The sequence below is a fragment of the Prunus dulcis genome, chromosome 8 (assembly GCF_902201215.1).
Source record: "Prunus dulcis chromosome 8, ALMONDv2, whole genome shotgun sequence".
In the NCBI taxonomy this organism is placed as follows: Eukaryota; Viridiplantae; Streptophyta; class Magnoliopsida; order Rosales; family Rosaceae; genus Prunus; species Prunus dulcis.
Genome location: NC_047657.1, coordinates 14,140,776 through 14,160,534, shown reverse-complemented (window position 1 = coordinate 14,160,534; position 19,759 = coordinate 14,140,776). Strand labels below are relative to the sequence as shown.

Sequence of the window (19,759 nt, the reverse complement as noted above, 5' to 3'; positions counted from 1 at the left end):
TTAATTGGAAGGAACTGGATCCGGTCATCGCCCACTGAGGTATAGAAAAACACGGACACTCTCTCTCTCAATCTCTTCTTCACAGTCTGTGACAGAAAACTGCTTTGACATCCACAAGCCTTGGCCTTTTACTTTCCCACTCTGCACTTTGACTCCTACTGCTTTGCTTCTCAGGTACTTTCCCCGTCCCCTCCATCACCTTCCTCCTTGCTCTTTCCCATTTTCTATTTTCTCCAGTAACCCCTTTTATTCATTTCTGGATTAGTATAAATTTCCTATCTTTGGTGTCTATGACTGTTGCAGAACTCTTTGGTGCTCACAATTTACTATTTTTGAAGATGGGGTTTGCTTGTGGATTAATAAAGATGGGATTTTTTAGGTTTAAGTTTCGTGGGTCAATTTTTTTTCAGTATTTTTCTGATTGAGCGGTGTTCTAGGGTTTGCTTGTGGCTTTACTTCGTTATCCAATTAGGATTTCCATGGGAACTTCACTATTGTTGTTCTTCATTTTTTACCACCAAGTTTCTGGCAATAGATTTTGTTTCTTACAAAAGCAACAACTATGAGGAAGAAAATGGATTTCCTTAGATTCTGAATTTCTTCTCTTTTGTGTTATGATTTTAGTGTATTTGGATCAATGTGGTGTTTTATGCCCAAGTATGAGGAAAAACAGATCAATTTCTAACGCCGTTACTGTCTTATGCTCAAATCAAATGGCTTCTCTATGAATGTTAATCGAATTTCAGAACGAACGTTCAGTTTGGGACACAGTGAGAGTTGAGAAATCAATTGGGCATAATATGTTTTGACAATGTTTGCTTCTATTTTAAAATGCAGCGTTAAATTTTTATAAGATGAAACTTTGATTTGTGTTTTACACTTTTAATTTGATTGAGTTGAATAGGTTGAGTAACCTTTTTAAGTTTATTAGTTTTATATTTTGGATTATAGGCAGGTTTCTGACACGTGCAATGTTTGCAAATAGGTAGAAGTAAAGATAAGGGTAGGGTACTCTAGGGGAAGTACATCATGATCAAGCGGACTCATAGTAGGAACCAGAAAACCAAAGGAGTCAGGGTGAAGCATGTTCTGCAGATTTGTCTACTGCTTGGGGTCTGCTTTTGGTTAATCTATCAGGTCAAGCATTCTCATGATAAGAAGGCGGCATTAGCTGAGAAAAATGCAAAATCCTCAATCAAAAATTTGAGTGATGGTGAGCTTCTGAAACTTGGGAGGAAAGACCTTCCTCACCAGGAAGTCATTAAAAATGAGAAACAACAGGAAGAGGAGGAAGAAGAAACAGCTGGAGAGGAAGAAGAGAAACATGAAGTAGAAGTGCGACAAGAAGAGGATCAGAAACATGAAGTAGACGAGCGAGAAGAAGAGGATCAGAAACATGAAGTAGACGAGCAAGAAGAAGAGGAGCCGAAGCATGAGGCAGAAGAGCAAGAGGAGGAAGAAGCCAAGAACGAAGATATAGAGGATGAGGGAAGAGGAGCTGGAGATGATGAGATAGATGAAAATGAGCAAGAGAAAAAAGAAGGAGAAGCAGATCACGATGAGGACATTGTAGATGAAGAGAAAGAAAGAGAAGAGGAGGGGAATGAGAAGGATGGTGATGAGAATGAAAGTGAAGAGAGAGAGCATCAAGCAGAAAATGAGAATTCATTGGATGATCAGGATAATGATACCCATGACAACAATGCTCATGAGGCACGAGAGGAAAATTACAAAGGGGATGATGCTTCTAGTGCAGTGACCCATGATACCCAAGTAAGTGCCGAAAACTCAAATGAGAACTCAGAAGCTAGTGCTCTAGAAAAGGATGTAAAATCTAATGACAATTCACGAATGGTTGATGGTGTAATGGCTGAGAATGGTACTTCTTTAAATGTAACCGCAAGTGAAGAGAAAGTTAATGATGCTATGTCCAATCCTGTGGAGGGCTCACTTTTGAATGCAGCAGTGAAAACAGAGTCTAATGATCTACCAGAAGCACGCAATAACTCAACAGAAATCAATGGGGCAACTGATTCGTACCAGCAGAACGTAACAGAAACTGTATCTGAGTCAGTTCACTCTCAAAATGAAACGTTGGATGGGACGACTACTGGAGAGGGCATGACCATACAAACCTTGGTTGTGGAACAGGCTAATAACACAGCTTCTCAGAACAACCAATCTGACTCAAATTCAACAATTTCTACTAAAATTGAGAGTGCGGATGGGGTATCAGGAGAATCATCTAACTCCTCTAATAAGGTAGAGACCAATGTGTCAGAAAATATCTTAAGATCTGATGGAACAGCTGAAACAGAGAATGGTTCTAGTTCTCCAACAATCAAGGAGATCACAGATACCTCTCATAATGAAGAGTCTAATGGTACCAGTGAATCTGGCAGGACAGATAAGGGTTCAGACTCCACAAATGTGACGGAGGATGTTGTTCAGCATGATCCAATTGATTCTTCTGATTCCCATATTGCCGAAGCCGAGAAAGAGGCTCGCACAGATCTGGATACATTGCCAGAGATAAAAACAGAGGGTGATGAGAACGGAGAGGCTGCAGCAGAATGATGATTGTGGTATTTGGGTTCTTCTGTTGCTTACAATTTTCATGCTTGCCTTTGCTTTTGATATGAAAAGCAATTAGGTTAGTGTGTGTGAATGTTAATCTGTGGCTAGAAAATCAATATAGCAGGTCAAATGTAGGCTAGTTTATATCAGCAGCAGGTGCAATCTGTAAAACTAAATTCAACCTTCCACTGTACTGTTTATTTCCACCCTAATCTTTCTTTTCATGTATTCGTTTTATGTGCTGTTTCTTTATATTGTAAGCTCTTGGGAAGAAGCTCATGATGCATAAAAAGGACAAGTGAATTGTTTGATGACCCAAGTTGAAATTTTGGATGTCATATGAATTGGAAAAAAAAAAAAAAAAAAAAACGAATTGTTTTGGTGGAGAGAGTTTAATTGGATGGTTTGTGCTTTGCTGTTGATGCTTAAGAAAAATGTGTAGTCTCCTATGCAACTCTCACATGTGTTATTATCCTTTTATAATGCTAAAGCATGCATCTATTATTATTCCTTATGTTAAATTAAACCCTTGTCTGTTAAGCAGTTTCCTGTGACCTGCTGGAAAACGCAGTTTCTCTAAACGCTATAAACAAAAACTGGGTATAAATGTACCCATGTTGGCATTCATTCAAATGCTTGAAACCATTCTAAAGTTTTCTGCAATGTAAAGCTGGGGATATCAATTAGGCTAACGACTAATCTTGTGTGCAAAAAAGAAAACGAACAACTTCGTAAGCATGGCAATCGTGGACTAAAATGCAACTTGTAGGTCTGAAAATTGCAGTCTCCATATGAAACAGATGAGAGCCCTCGAAGAAAATTCTATGCTTATATTGAAGTTGTGTTAGGTTTTAGGCCCTTTATATGTTGCTTGTATATTAAGTTTTTAATTTTAATTTGGTTTTGAAAATGACATTGCTGCATGACAGCCAAACCCAATTGATGAGATGAGATTGTGAGTTGTCCAGCATAAATATCTGTCAATTTTTACACCAATATGAGCAATATTCTGAATCTCTTAGAGTATGATGTGGACAGCAGATCTGGTTTTGGTGGTTGAATTGGTGTCTTCTTATCTAGTTGTGAGTTGAGTCACAAGGTACATGATTTTCCCAGTTAAAAAAACAACCAAACTTTCAAATTCATTGAGTTGACAAGAACCCAATTCAGATTTGGTCCAAACTTCACATCCTATTGGGGTAAAGACTTCAAACTCATCCAGAAACCCAACAGGTGGAACTCCAGCTAAACCCTTGTGCTTCAAACAAACGATTTTTTCCACTATTGCCCTTATACCAAAAAAAATTATTGCACTGAATTGATGGTTACATGATGAAGGATTGACAATCTTTGTTTCTCTAATTTGGACCTTAATTTCAAAAATTGTCAGCAACTCAAAATGTTAAGTGGTCAACAGTGTTGAGTTAAAGACTTTTACATTTTACGCCAAATTTCAGTGCAATAGCAATAGCAGGTGTCAAAAATTACAATTACAATTACGGAGAACAAATCACGGTTTAAGAAAGGGCTTGATCAACATTGTGGAGAAAGCTGAGGCAGGAACCAACCAGACACTTTATTCTGATTTCAACGAAGGCTGAGGTTGATGTGCATTCCACTGCAACAACATCCATATTATCGATGTGCCTGATCAAGATCACAAGAGAATTCTTTTACTACAAATATTATTGGTTCCTAAGCTCACCATGATTATATAAAGCTATTCACAAGAAAGAAAAACTTAGAATTATTTGTCATCGGATGTTATAGCATACAAATCGTTTGTGAACAGTTGAAAGATGAATATATTTGATTCCAATTAAACAGGGTTACTCCGCAATAGCATGTGAAGACACAGTTCTCCAAATCTTATGCTATGAGATTCCAGTCCTGCTATCTCTTAAAAATAATTTTGCTTCAGAAGAAGCTAGCATCATCATAATCATTATAGATTATTTAATTCTTTCATTTTTCTGATAAGCATCATCATATTGACAGATTTTTTTCTTTTCTCCCAAATAGTGCACGAAGCCTCAGTTTCGGTATGATTTATTCTTGTACCATGGTGCCTAGAAGTCAACAGCCACATTCAAGTGCTTTGAAACAAGTAGCATATAAAAAAGAAAGATGAATATATCTATTGATTCAAAATGAAGCCAAGTGAATTGATTTGATACCTGCAAAGAAGCCGACAGTCGAGAGATTTGCAATGGCCATCGTATGATATATTAGGTATTCAGTCAAGAAATGACCAAGAGCATAGACAAATGATAGAAAGGTAGCTAGGTAGAGAGGCTTGTTCTGAAGGTTAAAAGCACAAAGATAGCAGAGTGTGCAAGTAAGAAGAGTCCATACACCAAATGTCCTTCCATGAACTTCAGTCACTGGAAATAAAAATACGAATCACAAATGCAAAACATGAAAATCAGAAAAACAGTATAAATTAAAAAGAAAAAGAAAAATCTAATAGACTAATTCCATTTTCTACATTCTTCATTCTATATTAGAAGCACACTGTTATGGACTTAAAGGCAAAGACAAACCACAAAGAAAGTTTAAAATGTTGATCCAGCAATGAGCAGCATTAGGTCGAGTATGCCATACTCATACAAGCAACTCATGATATCAGAGAAGCAAGTTCTGTAATTTAAATGCAAAGTGTACAGTTGTATATAAGTAAGGGCCTAGGAGGATAGCATGCCCATTGATTACAAAAAGCAAGTTTTAGGGTAATTTCTCAATATGAGATATATACTTCTGTGTGACATTGACATCAAATATAGTAACACTTAATATTATCTGAAATCTCGTATAATCTGAACATCCATATAAAGCTTTTATCCCACAAGCACATATTGAAGGAGAAATCAGCCTATTATATTATGCATTTGCAAAGAAAGAGAATTTACTTATGGATGAAATAAAAAAACAAGTTCAGCTCTTTTGGATCTATATCTGGACACAATCCATAGAATCACATTGACTTTCTTACAAGATTAAGAATACAAGAATTCCAACTGTATATCCTATCAAATTCCCACATTGATCACTATGTGCTCTCTTATAAGTAAATCTTAGTGAAGCAAACCACAAAAATAGAAATGGGTTTTTCTCCATTCTTCAAGTTTGAAATAACAAACCCAAATTTTTTTCTTAGCAACCAAACAGGATCCAAACGAAGAAGTTGATTCAAAATTGCGTAAAAGTTGAAACAAAAGAATGAAGTGAGTTGAGAAGTGTACTGGGGGATTGAGAGAAGACAGCGAGACGGAGAGCCCAAATGTCGAAGAACCCGAACCAAACGGAGACCAAGCGAAGTGAACCCACCAGCATCAGCCACCAACTCAACGCCTTCATCTTCACTTGTGCGAGCTATCAATCAGTCTCAAGAGTGAGAGTTTCAACAAGCGCAGCAGAAGCAAGTCAGCTTTGTGCCCATACGGAGAACCAGTCTGTTGGGTTTTAACCTGACCCGGTATCCAGGGATCGACCCAAAGTCGTCAATGGGTTGGAACTCGTAGGTCTGTGGGCTGGATAGCTTAGTGGCGGCCATTATCTCTCTCAAATTGTTGACCCTTTTTCTTTTTCTTTTTCTTTTTTGAAATTTTGATAATTACTATTTTATTCCACTATGGAATATTATCTAAAATACGGTTTTAGGGGTCATTTGGAATATTAGTAGCTGGATTGAATAATTTGCTCTCTTTTTTCAACTGAAATAATATATTTTTCAAAATAACGACAATTAGGGGAAGGGGGAAAATGATGAGCAATTTATGGGTGCTAATAATGATGCCACCTTTTTTCTTATATTAAATTAGCTGGACTTAAAAATTCGAAAGACATATAATGACTAAGAAAAAGAAAGAAAAAAGAAGATAAAAATCCAATTATTATGAAATCTTATCAGTTAAAGTTTGATAAAAATCCAATTTTATACGTATTTATTTTCATGTTATGTTTGTGTTGTTACTTGAGTAACGCTAAACTTATTTCATGTTTTTTTGTAGTACAAATAATAGTTCAAAATGGAGGGATTTTCTCACACACACACTACTTAAATCGAACTTGAGACTACTGATTTGCAAATCAAGGCCTTTTTCCGTTGAGTTAGACTCCTTTGACTTATTTCATGTTATATTTGTGCCATGTTATTAAATTTTTACCTGGTTTGTAACACTAAATCCTTTGGCAATTGTTTTTATTTGTTTTATAATTAGAAAAGATAATAAAATGACTAGTTGTGTCCCATAAAAATAAAACTTATATTCTTATTTTGTTTTTTTTTCAGTTTCAGTTTTCTTCTTTAAAAATATGAAATACGGTTAATTTACTATATTATCGTTATTTAATTACGTTGGCACTTTTAACTTTATAAACATGAAATTTCTAGAAAGAAAATCATGACTACTCCTAAGTTTATAAAATAAAATAAAAAGTTGTCACAGGTGCTCAATAAGGCCAATCCCACAAATAATATACACAACTCTAAGTAGTAGTACTAATCACAATAATACACAATCAAGTAGTACTAATCACATAATCAACAACTAAGTAGTACTAATCACATAATCAAGTACTTAATAATGATCCACTGCACACAGAGTCTGGACTTGAATCTGTGCCACCCCATCAAAGGATTATAATAAATCTCCACCAACATTGGATTCTTCATCAAAGAAAAACTCGAACCATGTATTAACAAAATAGCCCAACAAGAATTCACAAATCACAAGGAAAAAAAAATTGATTTAAAAATTTAAATCCTGCCTACTCATTCCTCACTGTACAGTCTCATCCAAAAAAAATTATTATAAAAAAAAAATTGGCAGCTAAAAAAATGCTGTGTTGGCAGTTAATCGCCAAAAAAAGGAATCCAATGCCTACCCAACTACAAAACGACAAACCCTTCCCCATGAAACGACAACCCCCACCTTCCGAATCTACTGCTGCCTTAGCTCCTTCCGGAGCTTCTGAGAAAACGGCCGGCAAGCATCCATGCTCAGATCCATCGCCGCCGCCAATGCCACGTAAGCAGCGGCGTCCTCCGTGCAGGTCACGTGCTGTACCCCGACCTCCACCTCCGGCTTGCTACACTTCCCGACGCCCTCCACCGTCGATGACATCACAAACCCTCTCTGAATCAACTGTGGGAATAACCCGAACCCGAAGTCCGACCCTGATCCTGATCCCGGTCTCGACCCGGTTCCGGACCCGAAGTCGAAGCTGCTGTGAGGGCTGTTCGCCGGAGTGAGGCTCGACGTCAGGTCGATCGAGAATTTCCCGCCAGTTTTCGCGCCGAGGGTAGAGTTCGCGAGCGTCGTGTTCTGGAGCTCGAACCTGTAGCCGACCGTGTCGGACCCGCCGCGCTCGAGCCACGACTCGAGCCGGCCCCACGGCTGCCACGTGCCCTCGTTCGGTCGGAGGATGAGCCACGCCCCAGGGTTGGACCGGCTTACGCAGTGTGAGCCGGGCGAGGCCACGAACGGCGTCACCATGGAAGCCGCCGCCACCGGCGAGCCGGACAGGTCGTGGATGGTAATGGACCACCCTTTTCGCTCTTTCCCGCTTTGCTCCTTGTGGGCCCCACCAAAAGGCAGCCAATTTCTCGGTGTGCCTGGCTCTGAAGACATTGACCTATTGAAACAGGGGAAAATTTTGACTTCGAGACGATAGATTTGTTTGCCGTTTTGAAAAATAAATTAATTTCAAGCAGGGGAATTGAGTGATTTGTGAAAGAAGTGAAATAAACTAACCTCGATTGCATATCTCTGAACCCAAACTTGCAAGTGAACACCGGCTGCTTCACATTCCCTTGCACTTGAAAAACCTGCGGGCTACACTCGGGCTCGCCGTCGAACTGGAAAACGAATCTCGGGTCGGGTTCCGCCCGGACGCTCAAAAACAACTGCGCCGACGAGGACCCACTGCCATTCTTCTTCCCTCCTCCAATGGCGACCCACCCGTTCTGATACACGACGGGTCTGGACTCCGCCAAAACCAGCTCCGACAACGGCACTATAACCCGACCTAACAATTTCCCGCTGTGTAACCCGCACGTGGCGCCGACCCCACCCGTGTAGATCGAAAGCTTCAAACAGGGCCGCTTGGAGGCTAAGCTTTCGATTTGGGTTTTGTTCAAATTGAAGCAGGCGGAGAGGGAGTGATCGTGGGTCGTCGTATCTAGGTTTTGACCGTTGCTTAGGATCAGAGGGACTGTAGAGGATTGGTGGGGGAAGTTGGTGAGTTTGATCTTGCAAAAGCAAGGGGACGACGACGGGTGGACGGTGGCGGAGGATGGCCTGGATGCCGTGGGATACTTGACGGTCAAGTCTCCGACTAGGATCCGTACAAATGGGCACGGATCCATTGAAGTCTTTTTGGCGTTTGTCTGGTTCTGATTTGGGAGTTTGATAGTTTTGATGGCTGGGTTGGGTGGGATGAGGAATATAAGGAAGCAGAGAGAGAGAGAGAGAGAGAGTAGGAAAACTGAAAGAGGAAGATAGAGATATGAAGGTGAAACAGGCTGTAAACACAGCTAGAGCACTTTGCATATGTGTAGAGATATACTGCGACCGACCTCAATGACCTCAATTTGCACTCTCTTTTCTTTTTTGTTCTTTTAATTTTCCTATTAAGATTTTTATAGTAATTACAAAACAAATTACTAAACTAATTTTATGCAAACTTAAGTTAAGACCATTATTAGCAGGAGTTTTATGGGATGTAATCTGGGTAGAATAATTGCTTGATAAAAACCATTTAATTAAAATTTTGGTAAGAGTAATATGTTTTCACAATACTACTGTAGTTTTGAAAGAATGATTCTACGAATACAAGAATAAGTCCGATAAAGAAAAAAATAACATATATGTTAACTTCTACATTGTCAGCCTACATTGCCCACTTCTCGTGGGTCTAGTTTTGGAGACTTTATATGCATGCATCAGTTCTTAGTTGTAGATTAATATGTTTCGCAAAATTTACGATAATTGTTCAAGTTACCTATGATAATATATTTTCTTAAAATGATGTATATTTTTGTTGTCTCATTCAATACGGATAGGTTACACATGTTGCAAATATTTATTAACTTACGAAGTGAAAGAATTATAACATTATATCACTTTGGATGTTTATGACATGTACGATAAGGATATTGATTGCGAAGCACAAATTAATTTATAATTCATACTAACGACAAAGTTCTAAGGAAGTTTAACTTAAAAAACTTGCATACAACTTAGATTAATATTATTTCAGTAAACTTACGTTAATTATTCAAGTTATTAAGGTAACACATTTGTTGACAAATACAACGTAATTTATAACGTTTGATATCGGTGACATTCCAATGACAATTTTACTTGAATACTTACATATATGTTAGTATACAGTGACCAACCTAAATAATAAGAATCATAAATCATAAATAAATGTTGTAAAAATAAAAAAAATCTTTTACAAATAAAAACACTTTATAAAATTATTATTAATATTGAAAATTAGACTAACTTGAATGAAAATATGACTGGGCAGACATATGTCGCAGTCACATAGCGGGCTCACAGACACTTGCACAAACACAGACGCAGACAAGTTGGACCCCATTTAAATAACGTATGAGCATGCGTGGGTTGTAAGAGGAGCTGGATCACAATGCGCACGTACCATGTATATTTCAATTTGCCAGCGGAGACGGCATTCAAGTCATAAATTATATAAAACAAAAAAGAAAAAGAAAACTAGAAAAATATTCGGACCTTTTGTCGGTTTGTGGGTTCGGGCGTACGGATCCAAATCGGGCTCGCCAGCTTTGGAAATTATTATGAAATAATGCACTACAGGGCGATCCGTTGGAGGCCTGTCGGAGCTCCAACGAGCGGACAGCTGTATACGAATTATGTGGCGCCAGAGAGGACCGGGGGTGGACGCTATTCTGACCAACCACATCAAAAGTGGGTCCCACGGATGATCCAATGTAAATTAAATGATTGATTTAAAAAAACTGTGGGCTCGGTTGGGCTGGGCTGGGATTTTGAATCGGCTACCCACTGATCGCGTGACGATGATAGATGCCACCTCAGACATTTGTCAGTATCGGATCTGATCTATAATAATATGAATTTGCTGGCAGCATAAACATTGGATGCTAAATGTTACACGTGCAGACTTGTTAATTTTTCCAGAATATAATTTTTTTATTATTAAAGAGAATTATTTATTATTTAATTTTACAGTCATTACAGCCAAGGATCTAGCCTAGCTTTTTATGTTTGGGATCGGACCTTAGCTTAATGGTAAAGAGAGAGGAACATATGCATAAATAAATGGATACTGTTTTCTTTCTTGTAAATTACAGTTTAACGCATGTATAAAAATAATTCATCAAAAATACTAAAAGAAAAATTTATGCACATAAGTCACATTGTCATTGACAATAATGTATAAATTCCTACTTACAATGAGAATATAGGGAAGTATTTTTCTAAACGAATATATGCGACACAATTTGATAATAAAAAAAGTGAGACAGAAAGAAAAGAAAAAAAATATGTCCATTTCGGCTGTATTTACTACACTCGTAAACAAATTAGGCATGGCTTGGTGTAGTGACGTGGATGCTAATTCTCATGTGGCAATTTTATGTTGAGATAATATTAATTTGTTTGTTTGATTGAAGATAATGATATATTTTTTAAGAATGTGTGTGGACCATCTCCATCGAGAGAAAAAAACTTTTCATTATGAATTATATATAATTATGTGTCTATCAATCTTTATGTAATTTTTTAAATTACAATAAAGTGCTATTTTTAGTGTTAATTCTATGTAACTTGTTATTTTATTATTATTATTTATAAAATGTAAGTGAGCGTACTGTGATACTACGAAGTAATGTAAGTGAGATTGTTATTGAGATATAACAAAGTAATATTTGGCATGTCTTCTCGAAATTAAGGAGAGAAACAACTTACACTGAAGATGCCATTGTCGTGGTATCTCAAGTTAATCACGCAATGACATGTGTTTTAACTATCTCATATGACAGCACGTTACTAACTTAAAATACCGCTATAGTGACATCCTCTATAGTGACATCCTCATTGCATAGAAGTTCTTTTCCTAATTAAGATGATCGCATTGTAGACGTTATTTAAGGATAAAGTGGATTAGCTTTTAGCTGTTTGGTAGTGAGATCTATCCCAGTAGCCATTATTTTTGCAGCAAATGATCTGGCCCAACTTAGTGGGCAAAACTTGGCCCATAAGTTCATCCAAACCAGTGATTTATTAGCCCACAAGTTGCACTTCAGAAAAAAGTTATATTGCACTACTCCTGAATAAAACCAGACATATACATCCGCTTGTTTTATCAAGGAAAAAAGCCGGGTTTAGAAATTTCGGCAAAACCAGAAAAAAAAAAAATCATTTAATTTAGAAGTGATTTCATGGTCTAGATACGATGGATGGAGATGTAGTATTTGGAGAATTTGGATTCGTATGGTTGATCAATCGTAAAAATTGATTATGGAAGTTAGTATATAAATATATTGGAAAATCCACTTTATAAGGAGAATTCTCTTTGTCGATCTTGATATGAAAAATATAACTTTTTCCCCACGGCATCACAGTTGTGCGGAGGGGCGGAACTGTACTAAGGCCTGAGATGGTCCTGGCCCCTCCAATTTATTTAACCCTTTTAAATATATATATTGGATGTGGTAACAAATGCAAAGAAAAATTGCTATACTTAAGCCTATGGCCCCCTCACCACAAATCAATACTTGTCAAAATTGTATTTTAATATGAATATAATAGTAAAATCATACTACATTTATGAAAGAAAACCACTCATTTCAATTTAGTGCTTTTGTAAGCAATAGTTTACTCAATAGGCAAAAAAAAAAAAAATACAACTAAACTTTTTGTGTTTAACATTTTGGCCCCCTCAAATATAAAATCCTAGCTACGCCCTTGGTTATGTGTGTGTGAGAAATCTTCATCCCCTGTAATTTAGACTATGACTTGTATTGAAAAAATAATATGAAAAAAGAAATAAAACTTATGTTTCAACCCACTACTTTCATTTACGTACCTCATTTTATCTCTTTTACCGTTATGGTCGATCCAATTAAACCCAGAAATTTGAGACAGGAGTAAAAACCAAGGATTTAATCGTGTTGTGTTTAGATATAATTACTAGTTAATTGTGTTTATCAAGGATTTAATTATAATAATCACTAAATCCTTGGTTAAAAGCATGTCCTCTTTCAACATTATGAGTGTATTATTTCCTAATTTTAGTGAAATATCTGGTTAAACATTGTCCATTAATTATTGATTATTTCTAATTACAAACCATAAAGAAAGAGACAATAATAATTAAGTAGCAAGGTGCTAGCTTGTAACTCCCTTCATGAGAAATCAAAGAAGATCAAAACAATGAAAACTCAAAAAAGACCATGGCCAGCATAACCAAAATTATAGGCAGGTTCAATCTGATCAGTAGGGTTTTTGCTCTTGAAACGATAATGATCATCGATATCACGTTGAACTAAACCACCAATATTATTCATCATAGACAAGGGTGATGAAGAATAATTAGCAGCAGCACTTGGGTAACTAGACTCCATCAAAATCCTATTGGCTTGTTTATTCACATTCCTCTTGATTTCCTCAACTGAGGCCTTCAATATCTGAAGCTCATGCAATCCAAGTTCATCAACTGGCATTTCCCACCAACACTGGTTTTGACTAGCTTTGCTCATTTTATCAAGTGCTTCTCCATGTTTTTTCTCAGCCTCCAACTGATTCACAATCTGGGTTAGCTGCATGTTAAGCTCATGAACACTAAAATTCCTGTGAGCCTCAGCAAGCTGTTGAGCGGTGTCTGTAGAACCTGCTAGGCCTAGGGGATTAGGGTTAGAGTTCCGAGCAATGAAGCGGTCAACGATGGAGTCAACCTCAGGGTGTCCAAAGGAGAAGGGTTTGTTCGCAGGAGAGAAGACTATGATTGCAATCTCAACCCCACAAAGTGTGCATAGCTTACTGGCCTTCTTGAATAGCCCTGAACGACGTTTTGAGAATGTGACTTGTAAATTGCTTCTCTTTTCAATTTTGGCAATTGCAATCTTTTGGCGACCTTGGCTAGGTTTCTTGATCTTCATCACCATTGTAGAAATTTGGAGGATGATTAAAGAGAGAAGAGGAGATAGATAGACAACTGATGCTTAGCTTTGTTTTGATATTACTTGTGATGGTTAGGGAGGGATAAAACATATGTATTTATAGGGTTATTTACGATTAATTCACTTAAATAGCACTTATGTTAGCATATTATTGTATTGTTCAATGAGGCCTTAATGTCTAGTACCGTATATGATTAATCCAAAATCTTTTGGAAGTTATAAATCTCTACTCACTTAATTTATAATTACTATGAAAATAAATAACCTATTGATCATTGACATAATATAGAAAACTATATGACTTTTGGTAAGTCAACAAGAATCACAGCCATATGGGTGTTCACTCTAAAATGATATGGTATTCTATTCGATATACTTTAGTCACATTAATAAGGATACCAATTTTTTTTTATGTCAAATAGGATCCCATGTGGTCCAACCCTTATGTGTGTCGTGAAGAAAAGAATTATCGACAAGCTAATGACATTGATTTATTTTTTTTATTTTTGGTGATGATCACACCTACGTGGTATTACTAATTCACATGTTGTAATATAGGTGATAGATTTTTTATAATGTTATTAGTTTGAGAAAAGACGGAAATATTTGTCATTTCAGAGTATGTACATAGTAGAGATTGGGATGGGTAGGGCAAACTCAGCCCTATACTAACCCATAACATCCAAATACATTCAAAACATGCTTTCACTTAGGAATTATCCAAATTGACAATTTGTCTATGTAATATGATATAGAGATACAATCTAGCAAGAGAAAATTTCTTCAATTACAAATATATTACAATTGGGAAACACCTAGCCCATATTCATATAGATTTCCTGCACAAACTATGATTCTGTATCATACACTGGACAAGTTATCTATCCATGGTCTAAATTAATAGGTTGATACATAGCATATATAGCATGCCAAACTGTCCAGCAAGATAAAATCTCCCATATTATCACAGTCTGGCAATTCATCCCCCTACCTCCAGTTATCATTTATATACCATACTGTGAAATTGTATTATACATTGATCAAGTTTTTACCTATAACTGGTCCAAATTAACAGTCTCACGTATCATGCCAAACTGTCTAGTAAGATAAATCTCTTATGTTATCACAGTCCGGTAACCCAAACCCTCTCTCCCCGCGTCTGATTTCCATTTATATACCGGACGTAGATCTGTAACATACAGTGAACAAATAAACATTCAAACAACATAGCATGCATGCCATATTGTATAGAAAAAGAAAATCTTCTCATGTTATCACTAGCAACTCAGCCTCGTCTTGTCCCGTAAATTGATAATAACAACCTAAAATGCATGTCCCTGTATATATAATATCACCAAATGATTTCTGACAACGTATTAGTTGTTAAAAATTAACGAATGAAATTAAAATGTTATCAGATCAATAGAGTTGATTACGTATCTAAAATTTTAGAATTTTATTTTGATGTACTATATTATATCATTATTCTTCGAAGAATATTGGGTGTTTCAAGGTACATAGAAAGTGGTAGTTTCCAATTTCCTTTAGTTAAAAGTGAATCAAATATAAAAGTTAGTCTAAAAGAGAAGGGTTAGAAGAATTAGGATAAGTAAAAATATTGATTCCCTTAGCAAGGATGTCTTCATATACGCAAAAGAAGTGAACAAAGTACATATATAGATAACAAAATAATAGTAAAACAAACATGACACATGCATATATATGGATTATGACCATATACCAAACAACAGAAATTAAACACACAATAACAAGTACATATATAGATAACAAAATATGGAAAGTAAAAACTGTGGCTGTGGCTAATAAGTAATTAATATCAGCATCATCATCATCTTGGACAGATCAATCTTCAGAAGAAGCGTCCATATCCAGGATTCCATGCATGGGGGGGAAGATGAGGAGGCATAACATGATTTCCATTGAACCCAACATTGGGATGACTGGAACTACTCCCCACAAAGAATTGGCTAGGGTTTGTGTTTTGAATCAAAACCCTATCAGCCTGTCTGGCCACATTCTTCTTCAGCTCCTCAAGAGAGATCTTGAGCTGCTCCAGCTGTGACATCTCCATCCCTTCCAATGGCCCCTCCCACCAGCATTGAGCCTGAGTCACCTTCTTCACCTGGTTCAGCTCATCCCCACGCTTCTTCTCAACCTCGAGTTGATTCGAGATCTGAGTCAACTCGCCGTTGAGCTCACGCACATTGGCATTGCGGTGAGCCTCAATGAGCTGCATTGTGCCGGAGTTTTGGTGGTGATGGTGATGAGGCGGGTTTCGAGAAAGGTACCGATCAATGAGAGTCTCCACACAGGGGTGACCGAAGGAAAAGACCTTTCGCCCCGGGGAGAAGACGATGATAGCCACCTCAGCACCACACAAAGTGCAAAGCTCACTGGCCTTCTTGAAGAGACCAGACCTGCGCTTTGAGAAGGTCACTTGGAGGTTGCTCTCATTGGCCATCTTGACCATCTCCACCTTTTGCCTACCCTTGCTCTTCCTCACCATGGCTAAAATCAAGCAAAGAAAACTCTTTTGATGATTATTAGAATCTAATCACCAAGCAAAGAGACAAAGATTGAGACAAATGGGGTTGTTTATATTGTTTGGGATAGGGATCAGGGAAGGGGACTGGGTATATATTAGGGTTTATACATAGAAATTCACTTTTATGGTAAAAAATCATATTTTTGGATCTGATGAGTGAACCACGATATGTGTCTTATGAGTACTGGCAATTACCAATATATTGGTCATAATAATTTGTGGCAAGTATACCTCATCTGTCACATAATGTATTTTAATATTGCATTTGATCTAAAATGGTAGTCATTTAGCATTACTTGGAAACTTGTTGGGTTATAGGTCTACAAATTACTATAATTTGCTGTCAATATTTTTACCTCTTTGCATGTAGTTACTGATATACCAGTTTGGGAGAATTTGGAATCTTTTTCTCTTAGCATACATGGTATGCACCTCATGAATTTTATTCACCCTTGACCTGTTACAATCATTCTTATTATTTATCGATGTGAGAGACAACACATACATACATGCATATGCATAAGAAAAAATATAATAAATCGCTAGATTCATATTTCTCGCATAAAATTATCTTGTGTCTACGTTATCGATTTGAATTATTGATTCTTTTTAATTTTAAGGCTCAAATTGATAGTTCGACAATATAACATACAAGATATCTATGATTAGATAGCATAATCACATGTGCGTAATCCTTTTATCTCTTTAGTTTTAATGTGTTCAATATGTTATAGGTTGGATTTGGAATTCCAAACAAGTAGCATTGGCAAGAATACTACAAGCCAAGAAAATCTTGAAATCCAACTTTAATTTGCTTAAGTTGCATGCTTGGTGTGTATGCAAATGACAAATTAATCACAATAGTCCTGTATAAATTAAGGATAAGTAATATTGGGTAGAAATATATAAAACCTTCATCTCACATCATTTTTCTGATAATTATTAGATTAAATCATACATACAAACAAAAAGGAGAAAGAAAACAATTCAAAGGAAAAGAAAACGGGGTATCTAACTAGTTTATGTGGCCAGTTTCTAGATCAATTATGGTTGAGATATCATCATAATTAGGTCTAGATATGCATAACATAGGCTTTGTCCCATATATGATGTGGAATTATATAATTTCTAGATCATGTGTGCTCGTAAAAAGTTCGGAGGTTTTTCTTAGTTAGAAGTTAATCAATTATGAGCTCTATAACTTTTAGACAGAATAAAAACAAGAAAATTATAGTATGAGCTCGTTATATTATTATTTTTCCACAAATTTATTCAAGTGTTGTGTAATTGATGCATACAACCCACAAAATTACTGTCGAAATGGAATTATGTATAACCGATATTTACCATCATGGCATCCATATTTATGCATGATGATTGCAAAATTGAATACAAACGACATTTAGATCTTGTTAATTAGAATTAAAGTATGTATGTATTAGAGAAAGCATGTTCAAAAAAGAAATTTTCCCCGGAATGGTTAACTATATGCAATTGGTAATCAATCTCCGGTAGTATATAAGATACCATAACCTTTTAACAACAAAGCACATCAAAATATAGTTCAACATTAGGAAGAGAAGTATAACTAGACTAAACTAGACTAATAAGTGTCTATTTGAGACGGCTTCTGAAATTGAAATGGCTAAAAGTTGTTTCTAATAATCAAAAGCACTTATATAAGCGTTGGGGTTGTTTAAATTGTTTGGGATAAGGATCAGGGAAGGGGAGGGGGTATATATTAGGGTTCATACATATAAATTCACTTTTATGGTAAAAAATTATATTTTTGAATCAAATGAGTGAACCATGACATATGTCTTATGAGTACTGGCAATTACCGATATATTAGTCATAATAATTTGTAGCAAGTATACCTCATTTGTCACATAATGTGCTTTAATATTGCATTTGGTCTAAAAAGGTAGTCATCTAGCATTACTTGGAAACTTGTTGGGTTATAGGTCTTCAAATTACTATATAATTTGTTGTCAATATTTTTACCTCTTTGCATGTAGTTACTGATCTACCAGTTTGGGAGAATGTGGAATCTTTTTCTCTTAGCATACATGGTATGCACTTCATGAATTTTATTCACCCTTGACCTGTTACACCCATTCTTATTATCTATCGATGTGAGAGACAACACATACATACATGCACAAGAAAATTTATAATAAATCGTTATATTCATATTTCTCTCATAAAATTATCTTGTGTTCACACTATCAATTTGAATTATTGAAAATAAAATCTTTTTAATTTTAAGGTCCAGATTGATAGTTCGACAATATAACATATTGGATATATCTATGATCAAATAGCATAATCACATGTACGTAATCCTTTTATCTCTTTAGTTTTAATGTGTTCAATATGTTATAGGTTGGATTTGGAATTCCAAACAAGTAGCATCGGCAAGAATACTACACGCCAAGAAAATCTTGAAATCCAACTCTAATTTGCTTAATTTGCATGCTTGATGTGTATGCAAATGACAAATTAATCACAATAGTCATGTGTATAAATTAAGGGTAAGTACTTGGGTAGACATATATAAAACCTTCATCTCACATCATTTTTCTGATAACTATTAGGTTAAATCATACATATAAGCAAAAAGGAGAAAGAAAACAATTCAAAGGAAAAGAAAACTTAGTTTTTGTGGCCAGTTTCTAGATCAATTATGGTTGAGATATCATCATAATTAGGTCTATAGGTTTTGTTCCATATATAATGCGGAATTATATAATTTCTAGATCATGTATATCGGAGGTTTTTCTTAATTAGAAGTTAATGAATTATGAGCTCTGTAACTTTTAGACAGAATAAAAACAAGAAAATTATAGTATGAGCTTGTTATATTATTATTTTTCGACAAATTTATTCAAGTGTTGTGTTACTGATGCATACAACCCACAAAATTACTGTTGAAAGGAAATTATGTATAACCGATATTTACCATCATGGCATCCATATTTATGCATGATGATTACAAAATTGAATACAAACGACATTTAGATCTTGTTAATTAGAATTAAAGTAGGTATGTATTAGAGAAAGCATGTTCAAAAAAGAGATTTTCCCTGGAATGAATCAATCTCCGGTAGTAAGATACCATAACCTTTTCGAAGACAAAGCACATAAAAATTTAGTTCAACATTTGGAAGAGAAGTATAACTAGACTAAACTAGACTAATAAGTGTCCATTTGAGACAGCTTCTGAAATTGGAATGGATAAAAGTTGTTTCTGATAATCAAAAGTACTTATATAAGCGTTGAACAGAAAACTTAAAAAGGTACATGAAGCACTTTGGAAATTAATAAAAATGTCAATGTGCTTTTAGAACAAGTACTTATGAACAGAAGTATTTTCTAACGAAGAAATTCCGACCGGACCATATGTGATACTGATGTGAAAAATT

The 19,759-nt window shown here is 35.9% G+C and overlaps 5 protein-coding genes across 6 annotated transcripts; 1 reads left to right on the top strand and 4 right to left on the bottom strand.

Moving 5' to 3' along the window:
* On the top strand, positions 1 to 2,973 carry LOC117637646 (cilia- and flagella-associated protein 251). 2 transcript variants are annotated; one of them, XM_034372581.1, is made up of 2 exons: positions 1 to 174; positions 990 to 2,973. In XM_034372581.1, exon 2 carries the CDS (start codon positions 1,030 to 1,032, stop codon positions 2,575 to 2,577), a length of 1,548 nt encoding a protein of 515 aa, XP_034228472.1. In that variant the 5' UTR covers positions 1 to 174; positions 990 to 1,029; the 3' UTR covers positions 2,578 to 2,973. The 2 variants fall into 2 exon arrangements, with proteins under 2 accessions (XP_034228472.1, XP_034228471.1); XM_034372580.1 differs by having other exon boundaries at positions 986 to 2,973.
* Positions 2,974 to 3,833: 860 nt separating this feature from the next.
* LOC117637508 (ergosterol biosynthetic protein 28) lies at positions 3,834 to 6,144 on the bottom strand. Its single transcript, XM_034372411.1, has 3 exons — positions 5,820 to 6,144; positions 4,755 to 4,961; positions 3,834 to 4,224 (listed from the first exon to the last, which is right to left on the bottom strand). The coding sequence occupies exons 1-3, from the start codon at positions 5,932 to 5,934 to the stop codon at positions 4,154 to 4,156; spliced, it is 393 nt and encodes a 130-aa protein (XP_034228302.1). The 5' UTR covers positions 5,935 to 6,144; the 3' UTR covers positions 3,834 to 4,153.
* Positions 6,145 to 7,247: 1,103 nt separating this feature from the next.
* Positions 7,248 to 9,113, bottom strand: LOC117638811. Its single transcript, XM_034373944.1, has 2 exons — positions 8,334 to 9,113; positions 7,248 to 8,214 (listed from the first exon to the last, which is right to left on the bottom strand). The coding sequence occupies exons 1-2, from the start codon at positions 8,945 to 8,947 to the stop codon at positions 7,521 to 7,523; spliced, it is 1,308 nt and encodes a 435-aa protein (XP_034229835.1). The 5' UTR covers positions 8,948 to 9,113; the 3' UTR covers positions 7,248 to 7,520.
* A 3,802-nt stretch (positions 9,114 to 12,915) lies between these two features.
* Positions 12,916 to 13,766, bottom strand: LOC117638736 (agamous-like MADS-box protein AGL62). The gene has a single exon (XM_034373837.1). It carries the CDS (start codon positions 13,751 to 13,753, stop codon positions 13,031 to 13,033), a length of 723 nt encoding a protein of 240 aa, XP_034229728.1. The 5' UTR covers positions 13,754 to 13,766; the 3' UTR covers positions 12,916 to 13,030.
* A 1,872-nt stretch (positions 13,767 to 15,638) lies between these two features.
* Positions 15,639 to 16,295, bottom strand: LOC117638269 (agamous-like MADS-box protein AGL62). The gene has a single exon (XM_034373408.1). The coding sequence runs from the start codon at positions 16,293 to 16,295 to the stop codon at positions 15,639 to 15,641; it is 657 nt and encodes a 218-aa protein (XP_034229299.1).
* Positions 16,296 to 19,759: the final 3,464 nt, after the last annotated feature.

Excerpts from the sequence above, each read along its gene's own strand:
- LOC117637646 (XM_034372581.1), top strand. The coding sequence starts at position 1,030 with ATGATCAAGCGGACTCATAGTAGGAACCAGAAAACCAAAGGAGTCAGG.
- LOC117637508 (XM_034372411.1), bottom strand. The coding sequence starts at position 5,934 with ATGAAGGCGTTGAGTTGGTGGCTGATGCTGGTGGGTTCACTTCGCTTG. Across the intron at positions 4,962-5,819 it reads TGTCTTCTCTCAATCCCCCA|TGACTGAAGTTCATGGAAGG; the intron begins GTACACTTCTCA and ends TTTTATTTCCAG. Across the intron at positions 4,225-4,754 it reads GACTGTCGGCTTCTTTGCAG|GCACATCGATAATATGGATG; the intron begins GTATCAAATCAA and ends GATCTTGATCAG.
- LOC117638811 (XM_034373944.1), bottom strand. The coding sequence starts at position 8,947 with ATGGATCCGTGCCCATTTGTACGGATCCTAGTCGGAGACTTGACCGTC. Across the intron at positions 8,215-8,333 it reads TTCAGAGATATGCAATCGAG|GTCAATGTCTTCAGAGCCAG; the intron begins GTTAGTTTATTT and ends CTGTTTCAATAG.
- LOC117638736 (XM_034373837.1), bottom strand. The coding sequence starts at position 13,753 with ATGGTGATGAAGATCAAGAAACCTAGCCAAGGTCGCCAAAAGATTGCA.
- LOC117638269 (XM_034373408.1), bottom strand. The coding sequence starts at position 16,295 with ATGGTGAGGAAGAGCAAGGGTAGGCAAAAGGTGGAGATGGTCAAGATG.